The sequence below is a fragment of the Myodes glareolus genome, chromosome 2 (genome assembly GCF_982192425.1).
Source record: "Myodes glareolus chromosome 2, mMyoGla1.1, whole genome shotgun sequence".
Lineage (NCBI taxonomy): Eukaryota > Metazoa > Chordata > Mammalia > Rodentia > Cricetidae > Myodes > Myodes glareolus.
This window is the reverse complement of record NC_142027.1, coordinates 116,562,158-116,574,078: the sequence shown is the minus strand read 5'-3', so window position 1 is coordinate 116,574,078 and position 11,921 is coordinate 116,562,158. Positions and strand designations below refer to the sequence as shown.

The 11,921-nt window shown below is 42.1% G+C and overlaps 1 protein-coding gene and 2 non-coding genes across 3 annotated transcripts; all 3 read left to right on the top strand.

The window, feature by feature from the left end:
- The first annotated feature begins 251 nt into the window (after positions 1–251).
- Cct6a (chaperonin containing TCP1 subunit 6A) lies at positions 252–11,631 on the top strand. Its single transcript, XM_048433730.3, has 14 exons — positions 252–448; positions 1,063–1,126; positions 1,926–2,060; positions 2,692–2,865; positions 3,995–4,098; positions 4,240–4,350; positions 4,537–4,696; positions 4,773–4,855; positions 6,708–6,804; positions 8,801–8,948; positions 9,271–9,404; positions 10,085–10,187; positions 10,851–10,923; positions 11,019–11,631. The coding sequence occupies exons 1-14, from the start codon at positions 312–314 to the stop codon at positions 11,089–11,091; spliced, it is 1,596 nt and encodes a 531-aa protein (XP_048289687.2). The 5' UTR covers positions 252–311; the 3' UTR covers positions 11,092–11,631.
- Positions 2,427–2,561, top strand: LOC125400216 (small nucleolar RNA SNORA22). The gene has a single exon (XR_007231902.1). It is a non-coding gene; the product is annotated as a small nucleolar RNA SNORA22 (small nucleolar RNA).
- LOC125400215 (small nucleolar RNA SNORA15) lies at positions 8,996–9,125 on the top strand. Its single transcript, XR_007231901.1, has one exon. It is a non-coding gene; the product is annotated as a small nucleolar RNA SNORA15 (small nucleolar RNA).
- Positions 11,632–11,921: the final 290 nt, after the last annotated feature.

Genomic DNA, 11,921 nt, shown 5'->3' with positions numbered 1-11,921 from the left:
GCTTGCTGCGCTTTAGGCCTTAAATCGAGGATCGGCGACAATGGGCTGCGACCATCACGGAACCTTAATATTCGGAGTGCCGATTGCCAGAGAACAAGTTTCCCGGTGGCGCAATGACGCCGCAACTGGGCGTGATAGGCGGAGCCTCGAGAGACGAGCGTCCGTCTGAGCCAATCAGCGGGCAGCAGCAGACCCGCAGCCCAATGGAGGTCCCTGGTGAGCACGCTGGGGGCGGGCCAGGTGCGTAAGACTTTTCGAGAAGACCCGCATAGAGCACGTTGTTCTCGGCCTCTCCCTGAGCTAGGCCAACCATGGCGGCGGTGAAGACCCTCAACCCTAAAGCCGAGGTGGCCCGGGCGCAAGCAGCGCTGGCAGTGAACATCAGCGCGGCACGGGGCCTGCAGGATGTTCTGAGGACCAACTTGGGGCCTAAGGGCACCATGAAGATGTAAGACCGGGGTGGCGGGAGGACGGGCCTGGCGGGCCGGTGGCCGCAAACTCGAGTCGCCGCCTTCGGGCCTTCGCTGAGGCATTTTCTACAATGTCTGTGCGGCCTCCTATCCAAAACGCCCAGTTCGCGCCTTTCGGGTAGCCAGTCGCACCCACTTCCTTTGGAGGAAGAGGGTGGCGTGTGCAGCTTTCTTTACCCAGCCCCGTGGCCCCGAGCTTACTAGGATGTGGGAGTAAGGTCCAAATTTCATGGGATTTGTTTTTGTTACCTTATAGTTGGTAAATTAATGAGATTCATTGGGACGTAGCGCTTTATTTTACTTTGCCCTTAATCACCCCGCGCCTTTTTCTTTTTTCTTTTTGTACCCGCTGCCCCCAAAGCGCCAGCCGTCGTGTCCTATATTCCGTTATGGCCTTTGTGGGACTTTTCATTATGTATTTATTTGGGTGCTGACTGATCTGCTCTGGCTGGCCTCGAACTCCCAGAGGTCCACTTGTCTCATAAGAGAAAAAAAGATAGACATCACCAACCCTTGGCTTCTTTATGGAATTTTTAGTTGGGTTTCCAATGAGAGAAGTCACCTTGTTCATCAGTTTCTGCCCATTTGACAGGCTTGTTTCTGGTGCTGGAGACATCAAGCTTACCAAAGATGGCAATGTGCTGCTTCACGAAATGGTAAGAGGTTACCAATGTAGGTTTAAAAAAAATCTCGACCTCCTCTAAGCTTTGTTAGTGTTACTGTGTTCATTCCTGAGGTGGCTCATATCTTTCAGACAGAAACGGAGAAAATAGTGTGTTGGGTGAAGAGCTCTGGCTGGCGTCTTGACACTTTTATTGTTTGTTTTATTAAAAGAAAAAAAATGCCGGGTGGTGGTGGCACGATTTAATCCCAGCACTCAGGGGGCGAGGCAGGAGGATCTCTGGATTTAAGGACAGTCTGGTCTACAGAGCAATTTTCAGGACAGCCAGGGGCAGTTACAGAGAAACCCTGTCTCGAAAAACCAGAAACGCCACAAAAATCAAAGCCAGGCAGGACTGCATAGTGAGACCCTTCCTCAAAAACAGGACAAGTGGGGAAGAGAAACCGAAATAAATCCTCACCTTTTTATTCAACTACAGGAGAAATGAAAATTCTCTTTGATCTTTTTTTTTCCTTTAAGCCAGGATTTCACTATGCCCTGACTGGCCTTGAACTCACAGAGGTAACCTGCTTCTACCTCCTGAATACTGGGATTAAAACTGTACACCTTCACACCTCACTAATTATATTTTACTGTAATTATTTTTGTCCCGAGGGTCAGATGAAATTGGTCCAACAGTTCAAATCCCAAAAAAAAAAATGGCTTGATAATCCAAACAAAACGTAGCCAAACCGGACAGTTTAAGTCGATGGCTTTAATTAAAAGAAGTCTGTCTTATGTTTTACCTTAGGTAATGTTTTAAGTCATTTAAATAGTTCTTTTTCTACTTTCAGCAAATTCAACACCCAACAGCCTCCTTGATAGCGAAAGTAGCTACAGCCCAGGATGACATAACGGGGGATGGCACCACATCCAATGTGCTCATCATTGGGGAGCTGCTGAAACAGGCGGACCTCTACATCTCCGAGGTACACATGATAATTGTTTCTGGGGTGTGTTGTTTGGTGGGCTCTTGGTGTAGATTGATGTGATACTATCTGAGAGCACACCATAGAATCTGAGATCAAGATGCTTAAATCTGGGAGCCTGTGCATGTCTTTATCTTGGTCCAACATGCATGAAGAAAAAGTCACCTATATATAAATGACTGTTATATTTAATAGGCTAGCCTCGAATTCATAGAGCTCTGACTGCTTCTGGCCTACTCTCCTTTTTATATATATGTATGCACATATATATTTCAAAATAGTATGAATTAGTTGATTGTGTGAAGGCAAGATAAGCATTTACTGACAGCAGAATTTTAGGAGCCTGTTTAGGTTTGGTATTCTGGTTTGCACAGTGAACACCCAAGTGTGCTTTGTGGCTCCCTTGGCCTTGACTCTGTGCTAGAGTAAAGTCTGTTCTTTTCCTCTGCATTGAAAGGAGTACTGTGTCCTTTTAAATGTATTCAGAAAATCAGCACATCATGTTACCTTGATTGTGTTAAGTATGAATGGCCCTGGTGTCCCGTCCAGTGGTACTGAACTTAGTGAGTTGTCATTTATCTAATTGAAGATGCAAATGTTGGCAGTGGTTTTGTAACTATTTTGCTTATAGGGTCTTCACCCCAGGATAATAACTGAAGGCTTTGAAGCTGCAAAGGAAAGGGCACTCCAGTTTTTGGAACAAGTGAAAGTAAGCAGAGAGATGGACAGAGAAACACTCGTCGATGTGGCCAGAACATCTCTGCGAACTAAAGTTCATGCTGAACTTGCAGATGTCTTAACAGAGGTGTGTGATTAACATGACCTGTGCATGTGATGCACTGCACAGAGAAAATCTCCTATAAGTGTTGTGCACATAGGGTCTTGACAGGAATGCTGTGTAAAGTAAGGGATTCGGGTTGTTCCCTAGGTAGTAATAAAGTAATCTGTGTTCAAATTGGAAAGATGGGAGAATAACTGAAACTTTCAAAAAAGAATTATAGAGACTTAATTTTTAGAGATAGGTTAGTTCTGTTCCCACACACACATGCTGCATACTTTTATGGAAACTGATAGTTTGATGTTTCTCATCGTCTAATCAGAGTTTGATTTTGTTGTTATTGTTTTAATGAGACAAGGCTTCTCTGTAGCTTTGGAATCTGTCCTGGAACTAGCTCTTATATCTGGCCTCAAAGGCACAGATATCCACCTGCCTCTGCTGCCCAAGTGCTGAGATTAAAGGTGTGCACCACCACTGCCTAGCTAATCAGGGTAATTATCACTTCTTTTTTGTTTTGTTTTTGTTTTTCAAGACAGGGTTTCTCTGTTGCTTTGAAGCCTATCTGGAACTAGCTCTTGTAGACTAGTCTTGTAGAGACACCTGCCTCTGCTGGGATTAAAGGCACGTGTCACTACCGTCCAACTATCAATTCTTTCTAATACTTTGGGGGCACTTTTCAAACTCGTCTGCTAGTTCTCTAATAATTTATTATAAAAGATACATTGCAGGCTAGGTGGTGGTAGTGCATGCCATTAATCCCAGCACTTGGGAGGCAGAGGCAGGAGGATCTCTGTGAGTTCCAGGCTAGCCTGATCTACGAGAATGGATTCCAGTACAGCCAGAGCGGTTACACAAAGAAACTCTGTCTTGAAAAACAAAAAATAGTTACAAGGTGTGGTTGTATTTTTTTAGGGATAGCGTGTGTTTGAGATTTTTTTCCTAATCTTAACCCCAGTCCTTTTGCCTCTTCTGAAGGGCTGAGACTTGAGATCTGTGTCAGACCTGTGTTTGCAATAATAGGATGATTGATAATTTTCAGGCGATTGCAAGTTCGGGTTTTAGAGATGTAAATTACTTCAGTCTTTACACTTGTATAAAGGTCAGCTAAAGTGTGTCATCCTCTAAAAATTAAAGTTATCTAATTCTTATCTCATAGGCTGTGGTGGACTCCATTTTGGCCATTAAGAAAAAAGATGAACCCATTGACCTCTTCATGGTTGAGATCATGGAGATGAAACATAAATCTGAAACTGACACAAGGTGGGTAACCTGATGCCTGACCTGCCTTCTAACCGAAAGTTACCAAGATGTTTTAGAAATTAGTTGGCTTGTATAAAAGTTAATCGGTATGTGTTCTTTCACCTAGTGTATGTAATTAGTGTAAATTTCCCTGTTTTGTAGCTTAATCAGAGGGCTTGTTTTGGATCATGGAGCACGGCATCCTGATATGAAGAAAAGGGTAGAGAATGCCTACATCCTCACATGCAACGTGTCTTTGGAGTATGAGAAAACGTGAGTTTATAGCAAAACCCTTCAGGGTAGGACATTGACATTTCCCCCACTGTAAAGACAGAAAGGGACGCGGTTATATGTAGCTTGGTGGTACGTGTCCGTCCGAATGCAGTCCCCTTACTCCCATTAAAACTGAGGTAAAAATGGAAATCTCCCCATTCTCTCTGGCTATTTTTCCTTTTGTAGAGAAGTGAATTCTGGGTTCTTTTACAAGAGTGCGGAGGAGAGAGAAAAGCTAGTAAAGGCTGAGAGGAAGTTCATTGAAGACAGGGTTAAAAAGATAATAGAGCTGAAAAAGAAAGTCTGCGGTGACTCAGATAAAGGATTTGTTGTCATTAATCAAAAGGTAAGAATTTCACATTTTGAATTAGTCTTGTTTGTTTTCAAGGTGAAGGCTATTGAAATGTTTTATTTTTATTCAGGGGATTGACCCCTTTTCCTTAGATGCCCTTGCAAAAGAAGGCATTGTGGCTCTGCGTCGGGCCAAGAGGAGAAACATGGAGAGGTGAGTGGAGCCAGCTTCCTACTTTGTAAGAGATTTAGGATTATTCCTTTTGCGCTTCTTGTTTTTGCATTTTGTTAGCTTATATTAATTGAACAAAATCATTGATTTCATTACGACATACCACAGTATATAATAAGCATAAATTCAGCTTGCGGTAGTCAGTTCTGTCTTAACATGTGGGTCCCAGGGATTATACTCATTGAAGGACCTAGCCTTTAGTTTAAGGCCCTGTCATGGGCCTCCAAATTTATGATTTAATTTCACTGTTTTCAGTCCTCAGCCTCCGAAGTGCATGGTTACAGGTAAGCACCTCTAGTGCCAACCAGCAGGGTGCTGGAGGAAATGGCTGTTTTCAGAAATACTTAATGTTCTTACAGAGGACTTGAGTTCAGTTACCAGCATCTGCATAGGAGGTTCATCTGCAATTTTAGTTTCAGAGGATCAAGTCTCTCTTTTGGCTCTCTTAGGCTTCTGTGTGCTCAGAGAAAAACTTAAAAAGTGAAATCATTGGCATTGACTACATTCACTACCACTGTGATCATCATCGCTGCCTGTCATCTTCTCTTCATCCTTTTACACCCCCAGCATTTGACACTAAGTGGATTGAGGATAATTGCCCTTTTCCACGTCTCTTTAAATTTTTTAAGATTTTATTTTTAAGTCAGGCCCAGCTAGCCTCGAACTCAAGAGATCTGAGTGATGGGATTAAAGGCATGTGCCGCTGTGCCATCTGTATTTTACGTATATATGTATGTATTGTGAGCATGCATTGGAACCCCTAGAACTGGGGAGTTGCTGTGGTTTCTCTTGGGTGCTGTGCAAGAGACGCTTAAGTGCTCAGTGGTGTGCTGTCATCTCTGTGTGCTCCCCCCCCCCCCCGTATTAGTTTTAGAGAAAGTAGTTGAAAATGGAAAGTTCGTATTTAGATTGGAGATGTAAAGAGTTAGGAGCAGCAGCTTGATGTATTTTATTTAATCGGCATATCTTGTAACATGAACCAAACTCTAAAAATGACTGTTGTTTCCTTGGGTGTATGTTGTTTCATTCTCATGGTTCATCTGCCTGTGGGCTCTCACCTTCTGAGATTTTACATGTCTTATTTTGAGACAGTCTCACTATGAACACACTAACAAGATTGGCCTCGAGTTTACAGACCTCAACCTGCCTGCTTCCTGAACACTGTAATTAAAGGCATGAACAACTATGCCCAGCCACATGATTTATTATTAACCATGACATCAACAAGACTTGCTTCTTTTGTCTACAGACATTAGGAAAATAGTGTGTTAGGTGTGATTGCATACAAACTTGTAACACTGACACTTGGGGAGAGGAGGCAGCCTATGGGTCTGCATACATAGCTAAGCATTTAAAATAAGAAGAGAGAAGGAAGGTTCCTGAGAAATATTCTCCCCACAGAACCCCATCCATATTCTGGTTTCCTTGTGTTTTGACAGCCTTGGTGTAGATATTTAAATGGAAATTTAAAAGCTCAGTTACCAACTGAGTTACAGTGAGTGGGAAGGGATTTGATTTAAAATGCAGTTTCTTCTAGAATAACCAGAGCTGTTAGGCAGAGAAAGCCTGTCTTGAAAACCCAAATAAATAAATAAAATAAAATAGACTTTCATCAACTGGGCAGTGGTGGTATATGCCTTTTATCCCAGTACTTAGGAGGCAGAACTCTGGGTTCGAGGCCAGCCAGGACTGATACACGGGGAAGCCCTGACTCAAAGCAAAAAAAATGCATCATGTTGTCATTCTGAAAATCACCTTCTGAAAGAGTATTGTCTTCTTGAACATAACCGACATGGCTTACTATATTTTTGCGTAATGTGCTTCACTTTTACAGGCTGACACTTGCTTGTGGTGGGGTGGCTCTGAATTCTTTTGATGACCTGAGTCCTGAATGTTTGGGACATGCGGGTCTTGTCTATGAGTATACCTTGGTAAGTATTTTCCTAAAGACAATAGTATGTTGTTTATCAGTGGTTGGGTAGAAAACTACAAACTCAAAATCTGATTTTTCCTAATAAATTTTGTTTGACTGGGGTTTTTTGTTTATGTTTTTTTATTGATATTTATTGAGCTCTACATTTTTTTCTGCTCTCCTCCCTGCCTCTCCCCTCCCTCTTCAATCTTCCCCCAAGGTCTCCATGCTCCCAATTTACTCAGGAGATCTTGTCTTTTTATACTTTCTACTTCCCATGTAGATCTATGTAAGTCTTAGTGTCCTCATTGTTGTCTAAGTTCTCTGCAATTGTGTTTTGTATGCTGGCTTTCTTTGCTTTATGTTTAAAAACCACCTATGAGTGCATGAGTACATGTGATAATTGTTTTTTTGGGTCTGGGTTACCTCACTCAAAACAAATGTTTTCTAGCTCCATCCATTTTCCTGCAAAATTCAAGCTGTCATTTTTTTTCTGCTGTGTAGTACTCCATTGTGTAAATGTACCACATTTCCCTTATCCATTCTTTGATCGAGAGACATTTAGGTTGTTTCCAGGTTCTGGTTATGACAAACAAAGCTGCTATGGATATAGTTGAGCACATGTCCTTGTGGCACGATTGAGCATCCTTTGGATATATACCCAAAAGTGGTATTACTGGGTCTTGAGGAAGGTTGTTTTCTAATTTTCTGAGAAATCGCCACACTGACATCCAAAGGAGTTGTACCAGCTTGCATCCCCATCAGCAGTGCAGGAAGTGTTCCCTTTTCCCCACAACCTCTCCAGCATAAGTTGTCATCAGTGTTTTTAATCCTGGCCATTCTTATAAGTGGAAGTTGGAATCTCAGAGTTGTTTTGATTTGCATTTCTCTGATAACTAAGGATGCTGAACATTTCCTTAAGTGTCGTTCAGCCATTTTAGATTCCTCTGTTGAGAGTTCTCTGTTTAGGTCTGTATTCCGTTTTTGTTTTTTTTTTTCTTATTGGATTATGTGATCTTTTGGTGTCCAATTTCTTGAGTTCTTTGTATATTTTGGAGATCAGACCTCTGTCTGATGTGGGGTTAGTGAAGATCTTTTCCCATTCTGTAGGCTGTCGTTTTGTCTTGTTGACCGTGTCCTTTGCTTTACAGAAGCTTTTCAGTTTCAGGGGGTCCCATTTATTAATTGTTTCTCTCAGTGTCTGTGCTGCTGGGGTTATGTTTGGTTGGTTTTTGAGACAGTTTCTCTATATCAGTTCTGGCTGCCCTTTTAGACTTCTCAAAATAGGGTTTCTTTGTGTAGCCCTGGCTGCCTGAAACTTGCTTTGAAGACCAGACTGGCCTCAAACTTAAAAATCCTCCTCCCTCTGCCTCCCAAGGGCTGAGACTGAAGGCATGCACCACCACCATCCGACTTGTGTAGGGCTCTTTCACTGAATTTGTTTCAGGTTGCTTGCATGAGGGTTATTTGCCAAACCTGAGCAACTTAACAGTGGTTCTACCATTCTAAAAAAAAAATAACTTCCTCAGGCTGGAGACATGGCTCAAAGGGTAAGAGCACTGACTAGAGGTCCTGAGTTCAACTCTCAGCAATCACATGGTGGCTCACGACTATCTGTAATGAGATCTGGTACCCTCTCATGGGCTACAGGAATACATGCAGACAGAATAGTATATATACATAATAAATCTTTGAAAAATTATTTCCTCATATATCCTGGTGCTTTATATGTAATATGACTTTAAATTTTTAATTCCTTTTGCACCTGTGATCGTTCCCCCCCTTAATTGGAATAATGACTGTCCTATTACTCTTCCCTATTCTTTGCATACTACTCTGTTTTTACTTCTTATGTGCTGGGTTTTTTGTTGTTTTAAGACAAGATTTTACTGTGTGTGCCTGGGTTACTTGGACCTCATAGAGACCTGTCTACCTCTTGTCTTTTAAGTGCCGGGATTAACGCTATGCACCACCATGCCTGAGGTAACCTGTTTTGACAATTTCTCTTCTCCCAGGGCGAAGAGAAGTTCACCTTTATTGAGAAATGTAATAATCCCCGTTCTGTCACATTGCTGGTTAAAGGACCAAATAAGCACACGCTGACTCAAATCAAGGATGCTATAAGAGATGGCTTGAGGGCTGTCAAAAATGCCATTGATGATGGTAAGAACCACACTATTTGCATTGTGTTTTTGTTGCAAGTCTAAAAGGCATGGCTGAATACTGTGTTCTTTAGTCAATAATTTACACAGCCAGACACCATGCAAAAGTAACATCTTCCTTTAAAATGATTGGTATGCTGTTTTTTATGGTATATCATTATTAAAAGTGAGTACAAGTAAGTGATCAAAATTGGTGGCTCTTGAGCTGTCAATTACTGAGTTATGGCTAGGTAGGACCATTTTAATGAGCTCTAAACTTTTGTGTTTACTGGGTTTTCTCTCTTTTTCTCTGTAACTTAGCATTTCCTTTCCTTGTCCAACAGGCTGTGTTGTCCCAGGTGCTGGTGCAGTAGAAGTGGCAATGGCAGAAGCTCTGATTAAATACAAGCCCAGCGTGAAAGGCAGGGCTCAGCTTGGAGTCCAGGCATTTGCAGACGCCTTGCTCATTATTCCCAAGGTTAGAATATTTACCTTAGTTTTATTTGCTGACAGTCTTTGTGCTAGAGTCGGTTGTAAATGTTAGTTTTCTAAACTTTCTAAACTATGTCAGGCAAGGCAGGTGGCACATGCCTTTAATCCTAGCACCTGTGAAGCAGGGCAGGCTGATCTTGGCCAACTGATGTACATCACATTTCAGGCCAGCCAACAGTGTTTGTAGAATAGAGTTTAGAAGAATACCCACCTACCCCATGACAGGCAAGCTGTAATCTCTGCAGCTGTGCAGAGGAGAAGAAAAGGGGGAAAGGCAGCGTGGAGGTCTGTCACAAAGGGACGGACCAGTAGCCACATAGCAGGGAGAGGCTAAGTGGACAGATAACAGCTGCCTGGGAAGCCGTTGTCTGGATGGGTTGTGCAAGGATAGGCTTGCCTATCTCTGTGAGGTACATACTTATGGTGAGGTTTATGACCAGTGCTTTGTTTTGCTGGGTTTGAGGTGTATTAGAGTCAGTCAACAATACCTGCCTGTCCCCTGGACGAGAATGTAAATGATTCTGACTCGTGCATGCAAACCACCACCTCATTTATTTGGTAGGGGGACAACTAGGGTTTTTAATTAATTGAAAATACTGTTGGCTTATTGTAGGCTTGACATTCTATTTTCAGTTTGTCTTTTCAAGAATTAAATTTGTTTGCTAGGTTCTTGCGCAGAACTCTGGTTTTGACCTTCAGGAAACACTAGTTAAAGTTCAAGCTGAGCATTCAGAATCGGGTCAGCTAGTAGGTGTGGACTTGAACACAGGTGAGAATGCACCTTATTGGTGGGGGTGGAGCTGGATGGAGTAAATGACTGAGGGGTCTGGGTGTTCTGGTGGGTACCAGTGGCACATAACTGGACTGACTAGATGACAGATATCAGAGTGGATATTTTAATTGGTGGGGTAAAGCTATTTTGGAGAGGAGCAGTGATTGGGGACTCTGGTGCTTACTGATGAGTAGTCAGTGATAAGCAGTACTGTTATTTTTATATTTTAAAGAGTCTGAGGTTGACGTGATGCAGCCTGTGATCCCAGGACTGAGGTGCAGGAGCAAAGCCTGGAAGCTGTCTTTGGCTACATAGCAAAACACTGCCTCAAAATGCTCTAAATTGGCCCTCGTTTTCTATTCTAGAATTGGCAGGATTTGTTCATAAAATAGAATGGTTTCTTGTAAAAGACATTTGATGGGGGCTGGAAAGAGATGACTCTCAGTGTTTTAGAGCACCGGCTGCTCTTCCAGAAGTCCCAGATTCAGTTCCCAGCACCCACATGACAGCTCATAACTGCCTGTAACTCCAGTTCCAGGGAGTCTGACACCCTCAAACAGACAAACATGCGGGCAGAACACAAAAAAATGCATGTAAAATAGCGATTTTTTTTTTTAAGGCATCCGATAATACATAGTTTCAATGTGTGGTGTTTTGCAGGTGAGCCAATGGTGGCAGCAGAGATGGGTGTGTGGGATAACTACTGTGTGAAGAAGCAACTGCTTCACTCCTGGTGAGTTTGGAACCTTGAGCTAGCTCTTGCATCATTGTTTAGTTGGACAAGTTGAAATCTGTTCATATCTGAGCTATCTTCTTTTCCCCTTCCAGTACTGTGATTGCCACCAACATTCTCCTGGTTGATGAGATCATGAGAGCTGGAATGTCCTCTCTGAAAGGTTGAAGAAGTCTCCCTGTCGCTGCGTCTGTACTACTACAGGATGACGTGGGGAAATGGTCGTTTTTATCCAAGCGTCAAGTGATTTGGAAAAGAATTTTTCTCTTCCCGGTTGAAGAAAAGGGAACAGGACATTTGGCACCTATTCAAATTATAATACTGTAAAAAAAATTTTTCACTAAGTGTATGCATAAAGCAGACACACTGAACAAGAAGTTTCAGCTACAATGATTCAAAATTACATATTAAGATAAGTGTGTTGTCTACCTTGTTCCTTAAATGTTCTTTGAAAAATTGTAATGGTTTTCTCCTAAATAAGGCATAGTGGAGCAAGCCTGTAAGCCTAGCACTTTGGAAAAAAGGTCAGGGCGTTCTGCTCTAACTCAGGCTGCAGGAGACCCCCAGCTCAAAAGATTTTTTTTTTTAACGGATGTATTATAACTTAGCCAACTAACTCTATGTTAAACATGTAAGATTCTTACCAGTGCAAAACACATGTGGGTAATTTATGGTTTTCATAGTGTCTCTAATAAATACTTAAAGGTACTGGGTCATCCACACTTACCTGAAGTAACTGCTAAAAAAAATACTTGCTTCAGAAAAGTGAATTTGAAGTTATCACATGGAGGCTGGGGCAGGGATAACAAGTCTGAAGCCCCCTTGCAAACACTAGAGGCAGAAACACGTTACAAGGATCACAGCCAGAAGATGGGTGAAATACGGTGATTTTTAGACTGTTTCCAAACCTTTGATTTTACATTTTTCCATCATACCTCTCACAGTTTTGTCAGCTTTTTCTCTTTAAAATACTCTTGGTTTCTGTGTATTTTTAAAAA